The sequence below is a fragment of the Pogonomyrmex barbatus genome, unplaced genomic scaffold, assembly GCF_055798465.1.
Source record: "Pogonomyrmex barbatus isolate J1 unplaced genomic scaffold, ASM5579846v1 scaffold9, whole genome shotgun sequence".
NCBI classification, from domain to species: domain Eukaryota; kingdom Metazoa; phylum Arthropoda; class Insecta; order Hymenoptera; family Formicidae; genus Pogonomyrmex; species Pogonomyrmex barbatus.
The window spans coordinates 6951049-6974233 of record NW_028297193.1 but is presented as its reverse complement, the minus strand read 5'-3'; the positions used below and the strand labels follow the sequence as shown (position 1 = coordinate 6974233).

The following is a 23185-nucleotide window of genomic DNA, read 5'->3' as shown; positions in this document are numbered from 1 at the left end:
TACATTATTAATCATTAATATCTTAATATCTTAAAATAAAAAATTATTGACAATAGAGTGAAAAAACTTTTAATTGAAAATACTATTATTTCTTTTAATCTATTTATATTTATATTGCGCTTTTCTTCGGATATACGCAGATAATACTACACACACACACACACACACACACACACACACACACACACACACACACACACACACACACACACACACACACACACACAGAGCGCATCCCGTATTCATGAATTCATTATATATATATATATATATATATATATATATATATATATAATAAATAGCGAATATTTCAAGAACGATGAATTCATTTTATATATTTATATATATATATATACACACATATATATATATATATATATAAAATGAATTCATCGTTCTTGAAATATTCGCTATTTATTTGGTTGTAAGCTTGTCGAAACTCAATGTAAATGGCAATTATACTTTTCAAGGATAAAGCGTTAATTTAAGACGATAAGATGTAATAAACGAGCTAAGAAATAGCTCGCCGGTGTCATATGAACACTAAGTCATAGAAATAGCAATGCCCATTAAGGAATCATTAATAGCAAAGAAACCTGGTTGGCATCAATATTGATTGTCTTATGGCTGTGGTTGCGCGGTGGAATGCGCAAGATTTGCTATAAACGGGTTTGCACTATGACGTGATATAATGCAAAAGGCAATAAGTGCTGTTATCGAGGTAATCTCTCAAGACGAGTGTGAAGGTCGAACTTATGTTATAACTTTCGTTGCTATCTTTTACCTTGTAATTCACACAAAGATGTCAAATAAAAAGCGTTTAGCGCTCGCTTCGAAATCAAAACTAATTTCCATTTGTTCACGTAGGATTATATTTCATATATTATACAATGAAAGCAGCAAAAATTTACAAGTTTTATTGTTCAATGGAAAAATGCTATATTCTAAAAAAAGAAACATAAATATTATGGCTTTATATTAATATTTTACTACAAGTTATATGTAGAAAAAGATATGAATCAAATGGCATCAATCGAATTTAATTTGAAAGATAAAGTATAACTATTGAAACAATATATTTATCTAAAAAATGTCTTAAAGAATCTTTAACACATTATGATATCTTTAAAACTCTTAAAACATCTTAATGTTTTCTGAAAGAAATTATGTGAACTCTAATAGTGAATAATTTAACTTTTTAGTTAATCCGTTATCGTAAGAAGATTTGATTCAAAAACTTATCTGTTTTTATATTTTTCTTATTAATTATTATTTTTAAAAAATAATACGGACAGAGAGAGAGAGAGAGAGAGAGAGAGAGAGAGAGAGAGAGGGAGAGAGAAAGAGAAAAAGAAAGAGAAATCTTAAGCAATTATCAATTATAAAATATACTTTTATTAATAAATATAGTTTATTATATTTTTTTCTCATAAGATAATATTTAATAATATTTCTAAAATAATTATTAATAGATCAAATACTTATTTAAAATAAATTTGCGCTTTAATTGATTATTTAAAAATTATTATAAAATTGTTGAGAATTGTTGGATCACGATTTACAAAACAAAATAATACATCCGGTTTTTCTAAAATATCTATAAATTTAGTCAAGTCAATTATTTAGTTTGGGCTATCAGAAAGACTATGTATAGGACGTTCAAATTAGTAGACGTTGCTGATTTATAAAAAAATTTTTGTAATGTTATTATCATGGTTAAGTATCCTACATAATTATTTTCTGTATTTGTGTTTTACTTCCTTTAAAAGTTTTATTCTTTTTGTGTAATCAAAGAATTTTTAAATATATTAAATAAGAATATAAATGCATCAATTATAACTCATTTTTTAATTTATTTTTTTATAAAAAAATTAATTTATCCCAATTTTGCAACAATATTTTCAATTATCGAGTCTTTTCACGAGTCCAACCAGAGCTATTAACTGAGACTTTATATAGCTTGCCAGCTTCAGATTTATCGCGAACAAGCTTCGCGCTCCAACTGATATTACGCTCCACTTCCTTAACTGAATCAAACATTGTCATTTTAGCTATTGTTGTTGCTCGTGTTACGTAAATTACTATCAATGTCATAATAGCCACTCTTCAGAATTGTGATTATCATACAATTATTAACATACTAATCATGTATTAATCATGTATTAAAGGATTAATATAAAAGTAATTGCGTAATGCTATTAATGTTATTCTATACTGTACATATAATATTTCAGAGATATTAATATAACATTCAATTTCTATCAAAATTTAGCATAACTTGAAATGAGCATAACTCCACAAAAAATTATTGAAAGTTTTTTTTTGCATTTTTAAAGGTAAAGTCTCTAAGCAATATTAGTCATCATTTGGCTGTATATTCCTCTTCTCCTATCACTTTTTCAAAAATAAAGAAGTATTTTGTCTCTAAAGAAATTGCATATTTTGAGCCATTCAATGAGTAAAATAAATTTTTCTCGCAAATATCATGATAACCATCATGAAACTTGGACTTTTCCTACAAATTAAAAAAAGAAGAGAGAGAAAAGTTCGAACGATTTTTTTTTTGGTGGTGTTAGTGTGTGTTAAAGTTACATTTTAGTATACATTTTTGCTTATAATCAGTTATCATCGACATTAGCATTATCCGATGTGCACCACGGGGAAGTTGCTGGTCGGATTTTCCGTCGTCGTGTGCGTGTGCAAAATCCGATCAGTGTGTGTATGTGTGCACATGTGTGTTGGAAAAGAAATTTTTATATCGCGTTCAAAACTACGTACTCCCGCCTTGTCTTTGAATAACCTTTTGTAAAACTCACGCATATTAATGCAGGCTCTTATTGTAGCTTGAGGAATTAATAAGTAAGTACTATATTAAGTTACTTCACAGTATTGTAATCACTACAACATTGTATTGTTTGTTCGGAAAATAAAACGACAAAATCGTAACAACATTTCAATGAAATTCAGTGAGCAAATCTTTGTACTTTTGAAAGCAGAATCAAAGTCATCAAAATCCAACCAGCAACCTCTCTGTGGTGTGCTAATCGGCTAATGCTAATGTTAACGGTAATTAATTGTAAGCAAAAATAGATAACTTTGACACGCTGTAATTCCACGAAAAAAATCGTACGAACTTTTCTTTCTTTTCCAATTTGCAGGGAAAAGTCCAAATTTTACGATGGTTATCATAATATTTGTGACAAAAATTTATTTTACCTTGTAGAATGCGTCAAAATATATGCAATTTTTTTGGAGACAAAATATTTCCTTACTTTTGAAAAGATGATAAGAGAAGGAAAGAATATAAAGCCAAATGATGACTAACATTCCGTAAAGTAGAGATTTATCTTTATTTTTGAAAGTACAAAAAAAAGACTTTCAATTCGATCATTTTTCGCGGAATTATGCTCATTTAAAGTTTATGCTAAATTTTAATAGAAATTGACTGTTGCGTTAATTTTGACCAGTATAGATGTAATACACATATTTAGAAAGAGAGAGACAGAACACATGAATAATTGAAATTAAAATAAAAAACAATTGTTTGTAGAAATTAGTGGAATTCAAATAAATAAACAATTAACATCGGGTATGCAGTCTAAGTTGTCGCATGTTTCTATGGATGTACAATCTGAAAAGAAATTCTGAAAAATCTAGTTATTCATTTCTTAAACATTCTTTTTTCTATATGATCAAAAAGAAATACAAAAAAATTATAAATATTATTAATTTTGTATGTAGAATTTCATTTAATGTAAAAATTTGATAATGCGAAAGATCTTTATTCGATAGATAAGCTTTTGCAAAATCATAAAACTCTATTTGACGAGATTTTTACTAAATTTTGTGAATTCAAATACAATTATACGTATACAATAGCTCTTAATTTTATTATAGATTAATAAAATTATTACATTTTATTATTATTAAGGTTCTAAAAATAAGAAATACAACACATTTTATGATCTCTTTTGTATTTAATTCGAATAGATACTCTTTTAAAAATTTTATACGTATAATATATTATTATATAATATATATATATAAATTAATGATATATGTATATATTATATACGCTTTGGTAAGTAATAAAAAAGTAAATTATAAAACTAATATTAGACAGAATAATAGATAGGAAAAGTAAATAATAGACACAATACATTGATAAGAGTTGAATATTAGGAAAATTTACGCGGTTAATTAGCACAATGTATCTATATAAGCAACAACTATTTTTTTAAAATTGAGATATGTGATAATATTAATAATTTAAGTTGAAATATATACAGTATTGATCTAATTAATACTGTACCTTTTATGGATAGATAAAGCGGGATAGAAAAGTTCTTTATTATTTTGCGATTTTTGTAATAATTAGTGAAATATTAATTTATAAAAATCCGCGAATAAATGAAGAAACAAGGGAAGAAGTGAAGAAACAATTCAATATTACGCGTATTCACGGTTATTAGGCATGATTTAAGTGGCGAGATGTTTGGAGAGATGATTTACGAATATGTGTGATTAGAATATTATGTGTTTAATGCTGAACTGTTTTTTCACATATATATGAATATATGTATAATATATATATATATATATATATATATATATAAAATGTATATTATATATGTAATGTATATAATGTATATATATGTGTAATGTATATATGTATAATGTATATGACAAAATAAGGCAATAGCAAGAATTTCAGAGCCAAAACTTAACATTTTGACTAAACACGGAATCGCACGTGACATAAAACAGCATCCGATTTTTTTCGATCATGAAAATAATTAATTAACGAGCAAATCTCGAGAATTTGCCTATGACATTTGCTTGTGATAATAAAGGATCAGAGAAAGTGAAGTTTGAAAAAAGTATATTTATCATGGGACAAGAACTTTATTCTGAAATCATCCAAATAAATCTGTAAAACTTTTACACACACACATGTGCGCGCGCGCGCGCGCGCGCGTGTGTGTGTGTGTGTGTGTGTGTGTGTGTAAATACAAATAACACATCCATTTATAGTGCATACTTTAAACATTTCATCACGCGTTTAGCAACGAGTTGTCTCTTCACGTGAATATGTTTACATTTATTTTCACAGATATTTACAAATTAATATCTCATTAACTTATGAAAATCGAAAAATAAGACTTTTTTATTCAATAACTCACTATCTCTATCTGCTCACAAGAGATGATACAATTACTACCAGACACTGTATATATAAAAAAAATATTTTGGTTTCTAATAAATAAATAAACATCACTGCAAAAAATGATCAAACTAGATGAAATTATTTATTTAAATTCCGTTTGTGTGCGCATACTTATACATTACTATATAATTAAATTTATGCGACATCACGGTGGCAAGTAATATAATTGTAAAATTAATCGAGACTGATTAATTTACAACATGGTAACAGGATATGTAATCATATCGCGTTACAGTATCCAATATATCCAAATTGGCTTACAATTTTTATTATTTGTATTTACTTAATTCTCATGTTGATAAATTCTGATAAAATGTCAATAAGTTAATGTTAATGTTAATATTAATAAATATTTATTATTTATTACATTATTTTTATAATTTAAGAGTAATTTTAGAATAATAAGTCAAGAATCAATCTTTTGTGTTATGTCTAAAAATATGTTGAAAGGATAACGCAGACAAATTAATAAAAAGTTATATAGAAAATGGGAACAATTTAATTAATTCAAATTTTGATGAAATATATATATATAATTAGATAGTCAGAATGTCAATTATATAGCTTCTGCATACAAATCTCATTTCAAAGTATTGAAAGACGAGAAATATATTAAAGCTAACAAGAAACATTGGCTCGCCCCGTGAGATTCAATCAAATTGTTGCGGAGATCATCTTTTCAATAGCCATTGTGTAACGGGATAATGTAACTGGAAAACAATGATGTGATCGAGACTACAGTAACAAAAAGATGAAAGGTTAACATCGTGCACCGTCTTGGTGCTCATCTGATCAGAGCTGTTCTGATTGCAGCAGTATAGGAACAAACGAGGTATGACATTCTTCGCTACAGCCATTTTGCTGATGCGACGATCTCTTGCGTAATCAGCGTGGCGTTATTCAATTGCAGCGTCTCAAGGTTTCTATCTCAGTCTTCACGCGAACGTTCAAAAATATTCAACATTCCATGCGGCAGCAGTTATTATTTCAAACCTCACAAGTCCTACGTTTTCAAAGTGTTTTTTCCCCGCGATCGTAACTTTTTATCAACAATCTATCGTATTTGATCTCATATTTAAGTAATTCGAATTGCGAGAACGCTTATTTAGAACGCATTTTTTTATGCCAAGAAAAAGAAAAAGCAAAGATTTTTTTCAGTTAAGTAAAATAATAAGTGATCTGATAAAACATCTATTACAATCATCTATTACTAAACACTCATTCATAAGAAGTTAAAATAGAAAAATTTCGAGAAATGGAGTTGTAAGAAAGAAATGATGAAGAATTTTAAGAAATATATAAACATGACATATGAATTTTTTACACACAGATTGGAATTAATAATTAATAAAAGAAAATGTCTTTAAATAAGTATTTAAGAGAATACTTAAAAAATATTTTCTCAGATTTTATACATATTAAAAGAGAAAATATAATATATAATATATAGAAGATCTCTTTCGTTATAACACCTATTTCCGTTCAGTCAAAAGATTGTACTGTATTATTGATGATATAATGTGATATGTTCGTTTATATGATAGCGAAAACGATCGCTCGATCATGAGATAATATTCTAACGCGAAATATGTACATTGCATCTCCGTCAGTTGCTTCTCTTGGATCGAGTAATGACATTCTATTTATATGATTAAGAACGACTAAAAATAAACAGCCGTATTCGATTATCTATTTTGAGAGCTCGTCAGCTCGAAGGTCGAATTACAAATTTCGTGTTCAAGGGTATTAAGCACCACGTATCTCGGTACCCACGCTCGTTAAATCGATCGCTGCCCTACGACGCGACCTGCATTGCAGCTACCGAATAAGAACTCTTATAATCAGATTTCCAATTTCTGAACATTTTAATTATACAATTATACTGTATAAAACGTATCATACGGTGTAACTAATCATGTAATGAATGTTGTAATTTTAATCATATATTTATTTACTATCTAAGCTGTAATATAATATTAAAAATCAAATTACATACAATGTATAAATACAACGGATGGTATTAAGAAAGTAATGGAAAAGAAAAAGTTTCGGAATATTAAAGAGAAATATAAAAAAAAATTCTATACATAAGTAACTAGACATCATCATAATTTACGTATATTATTCATTACATTAATGCCATATGTTGAATAACGATTATTATAATAGAATACTACAATAATATACAGAAACAATTAGAAAATATTTTTTAATAAAGTAATATTAATTTAATTTTCTTATTAAAGTATGTACATTTATTTTAAGTCATATTTAGCCAAAATATAATTTATATAAAAAGTGAGCAATTCAAGAGTGGAATAGTAAAAAAAAAAAATAAAAAATAAAATGGTATAAAATTATTTTAATAAAATATTTATGAATTGTAGATAAAATATATTTACAATAGAATTATATATTTACAATAGAATAAACAGATAAACAGATAAATAAATTCTGTCTCATGCTTATCTGTATCATGCTTTAGAATATATAAACATGTTCTAAATACGTTTTGTGCTGTTGCTAATTTATACGAAGGAAAATTTTTTTGCTTGTTACGAGTAATATAATAATAATTTTATATATTATATATATTAACTAAAATAAATACCACAAATAACTTACAAATAACTTACAAATATATATATATATATATATATATTTTATAAATTATTTGTGACATTTATTTTAGTTAATCACGAAATAATTTATAAAAACTTTTATGCATTAGATTAAACGCTATAAAGGCTTCAATTTGATATTGAATGTTTGTCGATTGTGAAATGCAAAAATGTTAGTGCTAAAAATGGCTCAATGTTATGTTATATATACATTCACATATCAGTCATTAGATTTTATCATTTTTGAATATTTAATTTTAATGTTGAGATATTTTTCATATTTTATGAATTTTATTTTATATGAAGGAATGAAACTCTATTTACATTATGAATCGACGTTACCTTGGATTCATGTTAACGAGAAAGGAGGGTGTGCGTCACGGCGGAGCCCGACCACGAACCAGTCGTGAAAACTCGTAATTATTTTGCGAAAAAATACTACACCTCAGCCAGGAATCGAACCTGGATCTCCCCTGCTTACCGAGCAGGCATCTTATCCCTTCGACTACCGAGGCATGTGAGGATATTTATCGCAAATAACGTATTTAAAATAACACGTCAACAATACAATGATACAATCAAATAATCGTTCATTCATCATATTATTACTATGAATAGTTGAAATAGATTTATTTTTATCGATATATCTATACTTTCGTTACACTCTAACGCGCGTGTATATATAAATATATCTGTAAATGTAATATAAAATATATAATGTGCATCTTCTAATATGTAAACATAATTTTTCTTGCAAAATGACGAAAATTTATATAATTATCAAATAATTTTAATTTTTTTATAATAATAGTTTTTATGCTGACAGCAGTTTTTATTACAATTACAAGTTAAATTGACTATAAATTCTGTCTTATTATTATATAATTATGTTTATTATCTAGCCATAGTTAAATTTCAGTTTTTTACAATTTTGTGAGATAATATTACATAACAATAATGATAATTACAGCCGATATATGTTTCAAACAAATAGACAATAGACGGCTTCCATCGACCGATAGGGAAGAGATGAATTTAGATTTAGCTTTGAGTAGGCTACGTTGCAAGATCGTTAAATTAACAACACGTAGTATTAAGCATAAGCGATAAGCATTGTCTCGAAATTCAAAAAAAATAAAAATTATTTGACACGAAGACCCAATCTGCCGATGAAAGCCATCTATTTGTTTGATAATATTACATGCATTTTATATTCTTATTATTCGAAATAATAGATACTGAAGAATAATTACTGCAAGAAGATATTGTCGCAGATTGTGACAATTTTAATGAGTAACTTTTAATTATGCAATTATACATACTTACATATATGCACATATACATATATGTATACGTGCACAAATATTTTTCATGTATTCTTTCCGCGAGGAATATCCTCATTTTTTTGTATCGCCAGTTCATAAATATCAATTAATAAAATTTGTATCACATCATCACCGAGAGAAATCATTCAAATAGCCGCAAGGGAAATCAACAAATTATTGGAAATTATCTGCAACTGCTATATACAGCTTATGCTTCTACTAATATCTCTGTCATTATAACAATATAACATCATGTTACTGTTATGTATTATATTTATTTTCAATATGCAAAATCTGACAAAATGAATTGTTTATTTCATAAATAGCAAAACTTGTTGTATGATAATAAATTTGAGCGAAAGATACGAAAGTAAATAATATAATACTTGATACATTCGATTTAACAAGAAAATGAAACAACTGCAAAAGCGATAATGTTCTTCTATAAAAGGGTAAACAATCTGTTTCAGTGCAATATAGATTTATTGATATATTTACCTGAGACATTAAAATGATTATCCATTAATTATATTAAATATCGTATAAAATTTAATAGCGTAAATTGCGATAAAATTATATGAAGAACATCATTCGTTTATTACAGAAAGCGTTCGTTTATTGGTAATTTTAAATACAGAATTGGTAGAAGAAATTTTGCTCAATATCTTATTAAAAATCGTTTTTCTAATAATTTTCTTTATTAAAGATGAAGGACACTATTGTCATGGAGATTGCAAGAACATTCTATCGTGAAGTAATTTTGCGAACTTTGTGACAAAACTAGAAATAATAGCAACTTCTTCTTTTATATGGGCCATGTCAAACATTAAGTTATTAATGTTCTTTTGTACATTATAAATTTCCTAATAATATCATATATTCTTGGAAGAAAAGTTACAATAATAGATATAATATTTCTGCTTTTATATGAACAATAATAACACATAAAGTTTTTTAAATTTAAAACTTAAAATATACTTTATAATATGATTTACAAAATATAAATTTATTTGCATTTTTTAGATAAAAAATTATGTCGCGCTTTATTATTATAATTATAAATTTTAATATTAAACAGATTACAGTTAAATACAGTTAAATTTTGAATTAAATAGAATTAAGTCAGTTTTACTTTTATGGAATGCAATCTTAACATGCAATCTTTAAGTAGGTTACGCCGTGATAAATAAATAATATTGGTCAATATCCATACTAAATATCAATTGTATGACTGGTATTCCGAATTTCGGTATTTCATATTTTAATTTTAATGTTAACCTCTTTTTTAATTTGGGACTGATTTTTCTTTACACAATTGGTAGAAATTTTATGGAATAAATAAATGGAAAGTTGCAATATTTTGGCTGTATCAAAACAATTCGACTAATAACTATTATACTAATTGTCTAATCAAGCTTTATTCGGAAAAAAAAACAGTTTTGCTCAAGTATTTACAAATTTTCAGATTTAGATCCGAAAATAATTTTATTTAATTATTAAAATAATTATACAGGACATTTGAATATATTTATATTGCAAATATTTTTGATATTCTAATACTAATTTTAATTCTTAGTTCTTGATTATTTTAATGATTCTATAAAATTATTTCCAAATTTGTATTTGGCCAAATTTTCAAATATTTCACGAAAACTGTTCTTTTCATGTAAGTAACACCATATTAAGTTTTAATGATAAATTTTTTTATATGAAATAGCAACCGTAAGGACAAACGGTCATCATATTATACAACATAAAGTATAACATAAAGGAAAACTATGTACCGGATAATGAAGCTTGAACATTTGGTATCGCTTCGAGATTTGACGAAGAGAGATTGATAGTTGCTACCGCTCTGCGTTTTAAACTAACATCGGATTATGTACGATTCGTGCTCCGTGATTTGAAATTCACGATTCGTAAAATTCATTATTTGGTAATAGAAATCTTTCACAATATTTGTGAGGATTTGTTATTTATTGTTTGTATAGTATATTATAAGTTTCTATATGTTAAGCTATAAATGGTGGTTAATTTATATAAGTATCTAATGCATACTCTCTAAATCTTCGTCAAAAAATTGCTCTGCTGGCAAGTCAGCGTGTGTGAATAGTAAGTAATAAATGCAAATTTAATAAATCTGTTCGTTCGCATTGCAATATTTATCAATTTTATGAATAGCGAAATCATGTAATTTACGGGTTAGCTCTATCGATAAACAAACACTCTCACGAAGCATGGAAAATTTTAACCAGACGACTAGAAAGAAAGTCGTGTTTGTAACTAAATTTCATATACAAAGCATACGTAGCTGAACATCATACACATATTGCCAAACACGTGACAGTTGCAAAAGCCAGATCCGTCAGAAATTTTAGCAGCGAATTGGCAGCAAACTCTATGTGCAAATTTACGACAATCTTGGCTTCTCGATTGAAGGTTAGTGTTACAACAATGAGCTACATTATTTACGGAAAGACCGTTCTAAGTAAACGTGTCCACTAAAATTGTACATGAAACTATCTAAAAAATAATGATATATCTTTTATTTTCCATTGCGTTCAATTAAATTCTTGAAGACAAAAATCTATTCTGTAATTTTATTTTTATATTGTCATGATTTCCGAGAAACAAATAATAATTAATTGTTGTAATAAACTTGTATTACAACAATTAATAATAATATAAATAATATATAGCTATAATTAACAAAATAGATTTTAATATATGTATTTATAATTAATTCATGTTCTGTTATTGTCATTTACATAGTAATTATATACTTGAAAAGCTATACTTTATCGTTTGATATATAATTATTTTTTAAATGAGTTTTTTCATTATATAAATGATTGCAAAACTATTGCATTATAATCTTCGCAATTTTCTGTGAGAAAAACATATAAGCATGAGATTATTATTAAAAAGAAAAAAAGAGAGATTTCAAATATGAGATTTCAAATTAACTATTATTATCATTATTATGGGCATGAACACTTGTATAGATCAATTCATTTTTTTAAAGTGAGTTAACGGAATAACGAGACAAAGTCCCCCGGGTTTTTGTTGAATGTTTCATTATATACAGACAAACTAAATATACGCATGCGAACATATTTACGTTATATGCAAATAATAAAATTTAAAATTGAACAAGTAACCAAATAAGAAGGGAGGGTGTGCGTCACGGCGGGACCCGACCACGAACCAGTCGTGAAAAATTCGTAATCATTTTGCGAAAAAATACCACCTCAGCCAGGAATCGAACTTGGATCTCCTGCTTACCGGGCAGGCATTTTATTCTTTCGACTACCGAGGCATGTAATGATATTTATCGCAAATTTGATTCTGAAACGATTTATAAAACTTTTGTAGATTGTTACACATGTTTACTGTATTATTTGATATATTTTTATATTTTTTTATATTATGGCATTGAATATAATGAAAAATGTATCTTGTGGATGAAATTGAGAGGTAGAATTGAAAACTTTATTTGACTTTTGTGATATAGAAACATGATGATTTATACATTGAAAATAATTTTTTCAATGTGTAAGTCTTTATTGTTATTGAAATGTTTTTTAATCACTCTTAGGAAATATAATTAAGAAATACACAAATTATAAATATAATCTATACTCCTTTGGATAGGTTTTTATACAAAATAGAATTATAGTCCATAACAATTTTATATGATCTTAGTAATAGTTGAACTTTTCAAATAACATTTAAATTTTTTTTTAGAAGCGCGTATTAATTTTTTTATTATATATGAAATTATATTTGCATGTATGTGGTCTGAAAAAAAAATTTTCCGAAAATTTCTATTTAATAAATAATATATATAATAAATAATAAATAAAAATAAATAATAATATATTATATTTTTCATAAATATATAATGAGAACATCTTATCTTTTAGAATTTTAAGCAATTGCAAAATAAATATAAGAAGAATAATTTTTTAAGAAAATATTGCATCGGTGATAGATATAATGATCTGCTTGCAAAGAAAATCGTATTTCAACGCACATACATAAATACAAAACATTTATAGAATTCTACATTTCAGAGACAGGATCTTTTTATTAAAAATCCTAGTATCCTGTATATAAGTATTTATTATACAGAATTTATTTTTTAAAATCTATCTAATCTTTTTGAATCTATTTTAAATTATGCATTAAACTTAAAAAATGTAATATAAAATTTGTATAATAATTTTGTGTTATGAGATGTTGAGAATAAATAAATGATTGATGTATGTCAACTTTAATTTTCAGAAATATGTTTTTATTGGATATACGTATGAGTATATCCTTTTAAAATCTAATTCATGGCTAAAGACATGAATTATGATTGAGAAGAGCATGATTGCACCATTTTTTTATCATCATGAAATCTTTCTTGCTCTAATAGATATTTCCTTTTTAATATTCTGTCAGAATATAAAATTTTTTTTTTTTATTATCGAAGATGTCATAAAATAAAAGAAACTTCGGAGATTTTTAAAAGATTTTTCTTGTAATCAATTTTTGCAATAAAGATATTATGTATCTTTAGCCTTTTTAAACAATGTTACAAACACAATGAGGTTATCATTTATACAATAGTTTTTAAAAACAGTACGAGTAATATTAGAAAAGAAAGGGCTGTGATTGATGAGAGAGATGTGGGAGAGTGAGATACCATAATATTTCGTATAGTTTGCGTTTGAAGTCTAGGGGTAAACGTTAAAATTACTTTATTACAGCCTATTTAGACATTGTAAGACAGTTACTCATTAGTATTCACTATGTTTTTAAGCTGAATTTCCATTTAGCAGAGACTTTTAGGTGTATACTCTTTACGTAATTTTAAGTATTAATTTTATAATTTTAATCTAACTTGAAGGCCTTGAAGTTCTTGAAGATTTTTAGTTTTAATGTAATTGAATTTAATGTGTGACATAATGTGTGTGTGTGTGTGTGTGTGTGTGTGTGTGTGTGTGTGTGTGTGTGTGTGTGTGTGTGTATAAAATTATATTATGTACGGGGAAAGATCATGGGCCACTTGTATTGTGAGCATTGAGCGTCGCAAATCTCGAGAAGTCCTCACACATTGCATAATACTTACATTAGTACAGCAAAGAAATTATTTTAAAAAATTATTTTTTAAGCCAAAGAAATTATTTCAAAACAAATTTTTTTTTAAGTAAAAAATTAACTATTTTATAAAATGGTTATAAAACTTGTTCATTTTGTGGCACTTATTAATGTGTAAGATCTACGAAAAATCATCAAATTGTGATTTTTGTTATAAATAAAAATGTCTTTTATGACATTAGTTGATAATATGCCACAATTCCCCTGCTATCTCACGCATCTTTTTTTTCTTCTTCAATAAATTATAAGTTATATTCATTTTATATATCCGATGAACTTCTATCTATAGGATGATTGGTAGAAGTTCTCTACGCCTACACTCAGAGAAAAGTATCTTTGATTAAAAAAAAATTTGTTCGACTTAAAGAAATTTGTGCATTGCTATACAGTTAAAGAAAATCTTCTTTGAAGAAATTTTTTGGTTATTCCTTTTTATTGAGATTAAAGAAATAGTTTGGTTATGCAACAAAAATCTTTTTTAAAAAGAATGAAATATATTTTTTATATGTATCAAAAAATTTCGTTACATTAAAAAAAAATTTTTTATATGTAATTAAAAATTTTACACATTTTTTATCGAACATTGCGAATAAATTGAAAATTAATAAAACACTTAATAAAACACGTTTTTTTGCACGTTTTTGCACGTGCACGTTTTTTTTTTTGATGATGTTGAAAATATTAGAATCACGTAAAATTTTCATAAATCACATAAACCACGTAAAAATCACAGTGTGTGTGTGTATATATATATATATATATATATATATAGAAGTATTAATAAAATATTTTGAGAGAGCACAACAATAATTAGAATTTAGAAATTGTCTGATCAGACAGGAGGGAACACTAACCGTTTCTCGCGATCCTTTGTCACAGTCAAGTTATGAACAATCTTCGTGTATTTAACCAAAAATATGGCCGCGCAGAAATACGTATATATACTTTTGCGCAGTCGCGAGCCTTTAGCGTATATAGATAAAAAAATGTTTTATTTCATTTAAAGAAATAATTTTCTTGATTTAAAATAATCACAACAAAATTAAATTATTACACAACTAAATTATTTCTTACATTTCTGTCAGTATTTTCCTCGAATTAAACAATTATTTATTTTATTTATACAATAATTTGAACAAATAATTTATTTATCTTAAAAAGGGCTAGTAACGTCATTTCTTGAAATCAAATAAATTTTCATTTTAACTTAAAAAAATTTAAGTTAAACAATTTTTTCAATTTAAATATAATTTTTCTCTGGATGTAAACTTATATTTCTTTAAATTACATCACATTAACATAACTAATGAGTTATTTTTAAGAAAACAATATGGTACTCCACCACATTCTTCTTTCCTCTACTAAAAAATAATTAGTACAAAGAGAGAGGAGAGAGAGAGAGAGAGAGAGAGAGAGAGAGAGAGAGAGAGAAAGAAACAAAGAAATAATATATATAAGAGTATAATTATAAAAAAAAAATATATATAAATGTTTAAAGAGAAAATTTGAAGAATTTTACGATTAAGAAATGATATTAAATAAAAGATAACTGAGAAATGTTGTTCATTTCTCTTTTATAATGCACGCACGCACGCATGCACACACGCACGCACTTAATGTATAAAATGTGACAGTAATAGTTTTTATTTTCGTGAACCGAATAATTTTTTAGAAAAATAAGACTATAATCAAGAATATAAATATAAAGAATATTCCAAATAAATTTTAAATGATTTCAAAGGAAATCAAATAATGAAGAAAATTATTTTTTAAAGTAGTGTGTTATTTATATTTAGTAACATATTAATTATCAAAGCAAAATTTGAAACATAATATTATATAAATAAAAAAAAAATAAAGATATTTCTTATATTCACAATACTGTTTTATATATTATAACAAAGTTACATAGTAAATCAATATTCTGTTTTCATAAAAACGATGGAACATTCGAAAGCTAGCAAAAATTTCGAGCTGAAATGGTGATCCTTATATTGTTGGATGACTTATATATGCTATTCACGTTTCTGGTGGGTTTCAGCGTACGCGATACGAATTGTGTACTAAGCCTATGTACGTATCCCTCTGACGGTTATCCTAACAAACCGCAAAAACCGATCTCACTTGTAAGCGGACACTTACTTAAAAAAAAAATAAACGAGAAGAATAGGAATGAAATTTTTTAATGGATAACGTGTCGCAACACTTATTCTAATACAAGTGTACACAGATTCTTCGTGGATCAAAGGTCTTAAGCATGACGATCTTTCTTTTAATTGTACGAAACATTTTCACAATCGCTGAAAACGAAATATATCGTTCTACGATATAAATTTTCATTACATGAGCTATTTCAAAAATTTATACGAGCAATTTTCCATCAAAAGAAATTAATTTCAAAAGAAGTTAGTAAATTTGAAGCATTGAAATAAAAGATAGTAAAACTAATAATAGCAGTTTAGTCTGTTTTACAGGGAAACAAATATGAGTATTCACTGTATGTGTATATATTAAATTATTATTAATATTATTAAAAAGAAGAGAAATCTTTATAATATTTTACCTTTAATGTCTTAATCATATTATCGTTATAAATTGTAACATACATACTTTGTAAAAGTAAAAATTATATAGTATTAGATATTTTAAAATATTTAATGTAAACAATATGTTGTATTTTAATATTTAGGCACTTTTTAGTTTAATTATTTGAACAATTTGTTTATGTAATTTATTCGAACCACTACATCTACATCTAATGAGTACTTATTAAATTATTGTCAATAAATTTCGACGTTTTTGATTGCCATGATGTTTCAATGAGATAATAATATTTTAATTGATTAATTTTGTAATAGATTTGATGAAGTTTTCTGCGTAACTACGAAGACATATTAATACCGCGAAGACTAAAAAATGCGAGAAATTCTCATTATGTTGAGTAGAGAATAGCAAGATATACGAAGCCGACTCATCATTGATCTTTCGAATTCTATGAGGTCTGCCCTTGGCCAGCCTTAACGTTGAGAATTCTACTTATATTCAGTAGAGGCTTGCATGCGATTTACATGCTCGGCATCGTTACGTGATGCGATTTTCTACCGCATAAACGAAATATGCACTACGATCTTTCTTATAGATATGTATTTTTCATATGCGTAGAATTATCTTGAACATAGTGGAAAATAAAAGTTCTATGCTGCTTGTGTCAAAAGATATCGAATACTTGTAACAATTTTTACTTGAGCAATAAATGCGATAATACTTGCCTATTGTTTTTCCATGTAGTTATTTAATGACACAATTGTAATATACTTTTATTATTATATCCACTATGTTATACAGTTAAAGAAATGACCAGGTAAGAAGAGAGGTACGAAAAAAGATATTTTTTTATCATATTGTTATTGTTAATTAAAAGTACAATGCCATTTTTTATTTTATAATTTTTAAATTTTAATGCTTTCTTTGCTTTTTACGCTTTTTTATATGTCATTACATCAGAAATTAAATTTACTTGTAAAAAAAGGCATGAAAAACGACCGACGAATAGATATACAAGATGATATTAATTATTTAAATAAAATTTGATTCTCTTTATCACTTTTGCATACCACCTGTTGATTTTCATTAATACATTGCATTACCGCGGTATTCCATATATCAAATTTTCATGTGTGTGTATTTATATCGACGTGTATAATATTTACTAGTTATGTTAATGTTATGATTAAATTGTAAATTTTATAGAATAGAATATTAAAATATAAAAATATAATATTTTTCTAATTATGTTTACAACTTGATATATATACATTTATGCCGATTGTATAAAAATATTAGAAAAATATTATAAAAATTATACTTAATGCCACACATTTATGCGAGCATTAAAGCAAAATATAGTATATCTTTATTTTATTCTCTCTCTCTCTCTCTCTCTCTCTCTCTCTCTCTCTCTCTCTCATTCCTATTTATTTTTTACAGAAAATTCGTTATAATTTTTATTGTTTAGTTATTTTACTTTCTTGTTTTACCTCGAAAAGGTGAAATGTCACATTAAAAAAAGATACACTTATAATTATTTTTCCATTGTCGGAAAATTATTCTACAATGGTTATACAATTGAGAAAAAAAAGATATTATTTATTGATAAAAATAAAAGAAAATTTAAATAAAGTTGTTGTCGTTATGTTAATAAAACATTAATAAAATTTGTATTTATTTTGATCATAATCTTTATAAATTATAATGCATTATCCTAATATATAAGAAATTTTATTTCTTAAATCGATATTTGTCTTCTTTATGTTTTTTATTTCGATGATATTAGAAATATCGGTTCATCGAAAAATAAAACTGGCATCTTTGAAAGGTAGCTCTCAGTCTTCTTTATGACCAACCGATGCTGCCGCTGGAATAATTGACCTAAATATACCGCAAAAATAGCGGATCATAAATTATATGGGCTTGACAAGAGTGCACTTGACACAGCACTGCCGCTGCACAACTACTGTCGGAAGAAGAGACAGAAAGATACAAACAGAGAAGAGAAAGAGGAACAACGGCAGAGAGAAATAAGGGAGAGAAAGAGAAACAAGGAAAGAGAAGAGGACATTCTATTGAAGGTTGCCTCTCTTCCGACGTGTCCTCATTTTGAGTAGAAACGAATGGAAAACTGCCGTACCAGCTGATATGCGAATCTCGAAGGAATACAGCAATCAAAGAGTCTATACGTCGAAAGCTCGCATATGAATCATCTATTGCGTCCAAGTCTATTTATGTCTAGTTGTGCAATGACAACGATTTACACTACAATTGTGAGCAAACCGAAGAGATCATCTAGAGAAAAGATAGATAGGACTGTTGGAATATTTCAAGATATATGAGTTTTAATTTATTTTAAATCATTGAACTTACAGTAATGTAAAATATATACATTTAATATATACATTTTAAATGTATTTTAAATTTAACTATTGTCTTTTTATATTTATTAACGCGCGCGCGCGCGCGCGCATGTACACGCATAGACATGTATACAATTCGCTCACACTTATTCCCTTGCATTATAATAACAGATTGAAAAAGAATTTCTTGATTTTAAGAACATATTTTTATTTTTTATTTACAGATCCTCAAAAATGTGTATATGTGATGGCATAGTAACATCGCTAAAATCTCTCTTACGAGACATCTCTTCTGGATAAAACTTCCTCGTAAATTTCGTAACGCCGTCTACACTGGCAAGTAGCTCAAGGATAAAACGGCGTCGGAAAAGCGGCGTCTTCTTGCCCGAATCAAAGATGAATGCCTGTGAGGTGCGTCAATTGGTCGGGACCTCCATCACCTAAATCTCTTAAAATTTTTCGTCGTTGCTCAAAAGGAGACCAAAAAGAGATACGCTCGGTAGCGGTGAAAACCGCGGTTGGGTGAGCATGACCGCGAAAACGACGTTCGATTCGAAGGAAATCTCCTCGTTTGATGTGACGTCGTTATTGGACGTCACCTCGACCGAGGAGAATCCCTATGCCAACAATACCGAAGTGAACGTTGTGGAGATCAATTGGCCAGACATGCCTTCGGCAATCGTCAAAATTTGCATCCTTGGTTCAATCATCGCGACGGCGTTGTTTGGTAATCTGCTGGTGATGGTATCCGTGATACGACACAGAAAGCTACGAATTATTACCAACTATTTCGTAGTCTCGCTAGCGCTGGCGGATATGCTGGTGGCGATGTTCGCGATGACTTTTAACGCTAGCGTGCAGGTAACCGGCAGGTGGCTTTTTGGCTATTTCATGTGCGATGTCTGGAATTCGTTAGATGTTTACTTCAGCACTAGTTCGATACTCCATCTGATGTGTATCTCAGTCGATCGATATTATGCGATTGTCAAACCACTCAAGTATCCCATTAACATGACGAAGAGAGTGGTGGCGTTTATGTTACTGGCCTGCTGGGTGTCGCCGGCCATCATTTCTTTCGTGCCGATCTTCTACGGTTGGTACACCACAGAGGAGAACAGCGTGCACAGACACAAGCATCCAGAACTCTGCGAATTTAAAGTCAACAGAATATATGCTATATTATCATCGAGCATATCCTTCTGGATACCTTGCACCATCATGGCGGTCACATATTTTGCTATATTCAAAGAAGCTAACAAGCAAGAAAAGCAAATGCACAGCAGAATGGGTAACGCCATGTTGCTCAGTCACAGACCGAGTAAGGATCTTAATAATTTAAACGGTGAATTGAACAGCGGCGGCTCATCGAAAACTCTAACTTTAAACGAGATCAACACTGAGCATTTACACACACCTACGAAAGATAAACACATGATGAAGATGAAAAGAGAACACAAAGCGGCAAGAACGCTGAGTATTATTATGGGTACCTTCATCCTTTGCTGGTTGCCATTTTTCCTTTGGTATGTGTAAAAGTATCTTTTTAAATAAAAATTACATAATAATCTAAAAATTTATATCCGTGTATTCCTTATCTTCTCAGAGATTATTCTTTTAATCGGATAAATTGCATTAGATTTATCAATTTATGATTTATAATTTATATTAGTAAAATGTTTAGTTCATATAAAAAAAACATTTTATACTAAATAATCTATCATTAATAATAGAAAAGTGATAATTTTAGAGTAGATAAAAAGTCGAAAATATATAAAGATGAAGAATAATATATTTTCTTAAAATATTATTTTAGATTAAAAATAATAATAATAATCAAATAATTTCACAAAAGTTTAGAGCAAACGTAAAAATTTCGATAAATTAGCTTTCATATTTCCTATTGCTTTAAAAATTAAAATTTGAAAATAATGAACTTCTTAATATTTTTTAAATAAACAAATAACCTTTTAATTCGATTGTTAGGTATGTTATTACAGCTCTTTGTGGCGAGACTTGTCCGTGTCCCAACGTCGTGATTGCGATTCTATTCTGGATTGGGTACACGAATTCAGCATTAAATCCATTGATCTATGCGTATTTTAATCGTGACTTTCGAGAAGCGTTTAAAAATACTCTGCAGTGCGCTTTCTGTTCGCTCTGTAGACGAGAGCCATCTGATCTCGAAGCGCTGGATTTCCGTCGGCCATCCCTCAGGTACGATCTGGTCTGACAAATTGAGGTATGCATTTCATTCTATCGCTTATTTCTTTTAAAACTTTATTACTTATACTGTTATGTATGCCACTCGATAAATTAAACTTATTCTTAATACAGAAATTGATTTAGATGATATTAGCTACTATTTTATATTTTACACACACACACACACACACACACACACACACACACACACACAATTTTTATTTTAGTTTATCATAATTAAATAAAAATCTATCATTTTTGCATAGTGCATATTGTATATAATTTTAAACAAATATTTAAATAATTCAAACTTTGAAGAAAAATTATATTTTTTTCAAATTTGTAGCACAAATTATTTATTTTATACAATTTTTGCACATTGTTTAAAATAGTTTTATAAAAGTATGATTTAGAAAGTTATAATCTTATTCATGATGTATCATCTTGGAAGATTATTTTCATCTTAAAGTTATCAAATAAATTTAAATTTTACCTTTTATTAATTTTAATAATTAATTTATTTTAGTTAATATCGTATTTACGTTATATTATATATGTACATGTGCCTATACGTGCGTGCGTGCGTGTGTGCGTGTTTACTGAGTAAATCCAAAAAAATATAGTACAATCAGGAAAAGAATGATTGACGATGCGAAAGGAATCGAAATGATGCAATACATTTTTTTTAAATAGTCTTGTTTTCGAGAAAAAGGATTTTAAAGATTAATTGAATACATGTATATTTAACAGCTATTTGTAATGGTTTCTATTAATCGACGTTTTATACGTTTGTTTATTATCAAAACTAATGAATCAATTAAATAACTTTAAGATAAACAAATGGATTTGTATGAAATGAAAGAGAATTTTATTTATTATATATTTATTTCTTATTTAGTTGAGACATTGTTAAACATATTGATCGCTTTGTCGTTATAGTTGTATTCTGCGAATTAAATTAAAATGAATTTCTTTCAATTACGTATTTTATCAAATAATAGTCAAATATATGCATTCAATTAACTTTCAAAGTTCTTTCTTTTGAAAAGTCTTATTTAAAAAAAATTTAGTTTACTATTTTGATTTATTTTGTGTAGAATCATTTCCTTTCCGATTGTATCTTATATTTGGATGCTTGTGTGTGTGTGTGTGTGTGTGTGTGTGTGTGTGTGTGTGTGGGGGGGGGGGTGCAATGTATTTATTTATCTCATTTAATTTATAATATATTTTAATTGTCTTATATTTAATTGTTAGCAAAATCAGCGAATACAATTTTTTTATATATTAAGAGTAATTTATTTACTTAACTTTTTAATTTTTATAATATTTAATATATTTAATGCATCGCAAAAATAAAATAAAAATACGTGTTTTTTAATCAAATTATAAATTTATCTCTAATTTTTATGTATGCATATAAAATTTTAATAAAATTTATTAAGACATTGTAAATATATATACCAACTATTTTTGAATTACTGAATTACAAAATATTTCAAATAACAAAGTATTTTAAAGTATTATTTTATTGTACAAAGTATTATCTTATTATGAATATATAATTATATAATAAGGACAATTAATTTCGATAAAGATAGCATATAATTTGCAGAGAAATTTAATATTGAAAGATAATTATTTATTATTTATTTTGAGTATTAAAAACATTGAATAACAGTATTTTTAATATTCAAAAGAAGTAATTTCCAATATTACATTGATTAGTATTAAATTGGATTTCTGTAAGAAAAT

At 27.0% G+C, this 23185-nt stretch overlaps 2 protein-coding genes across 12 annotated transcripts in view; both read left to right on the top strand.

Moving 5' to 3' along the window:
• Positions 1-23185, top strand: part of LOC105431075 (uncharacterized) — a 54786-nt gene that overhangs the window by 8590 nt on the left and 23011 nt on the right. The gene's annotated exons all lie outside the window — the stretch shown is intronic.
• LOC105431076 (octopamine receptor beta-2R) overlaps positions 1-23185 on the top strand; it is a 68192-nt gene that overhangs the window by 35114 nt on the left and 9893 nt on the right. For 7 of the 10 annotated variants that reach the window (XM_089084916.1, XM_089084912.1, XM_089084915.1 and 4 more), the window contains exons 2-3: positions 19456-20754; positions 21215-21445. In XM_089084916.1, the coding sequence (XP_088941042.1) occupies positions 19760-20754; positions 21215-21445 (1226 nt within the window). In that variant the 5' untranslated portion in view covers positions 19456-19759. Of the gene's footprint in view, positions 1-18700; positions 19142-19455; positions 20755-21214; positions 21471-23185 lie in introns of all 10 variants that reach the window. The other 3 variants (XM_089084917.1, XM_011645021.3, XM_089084911.1) reach the window with 2 other exon arrangements.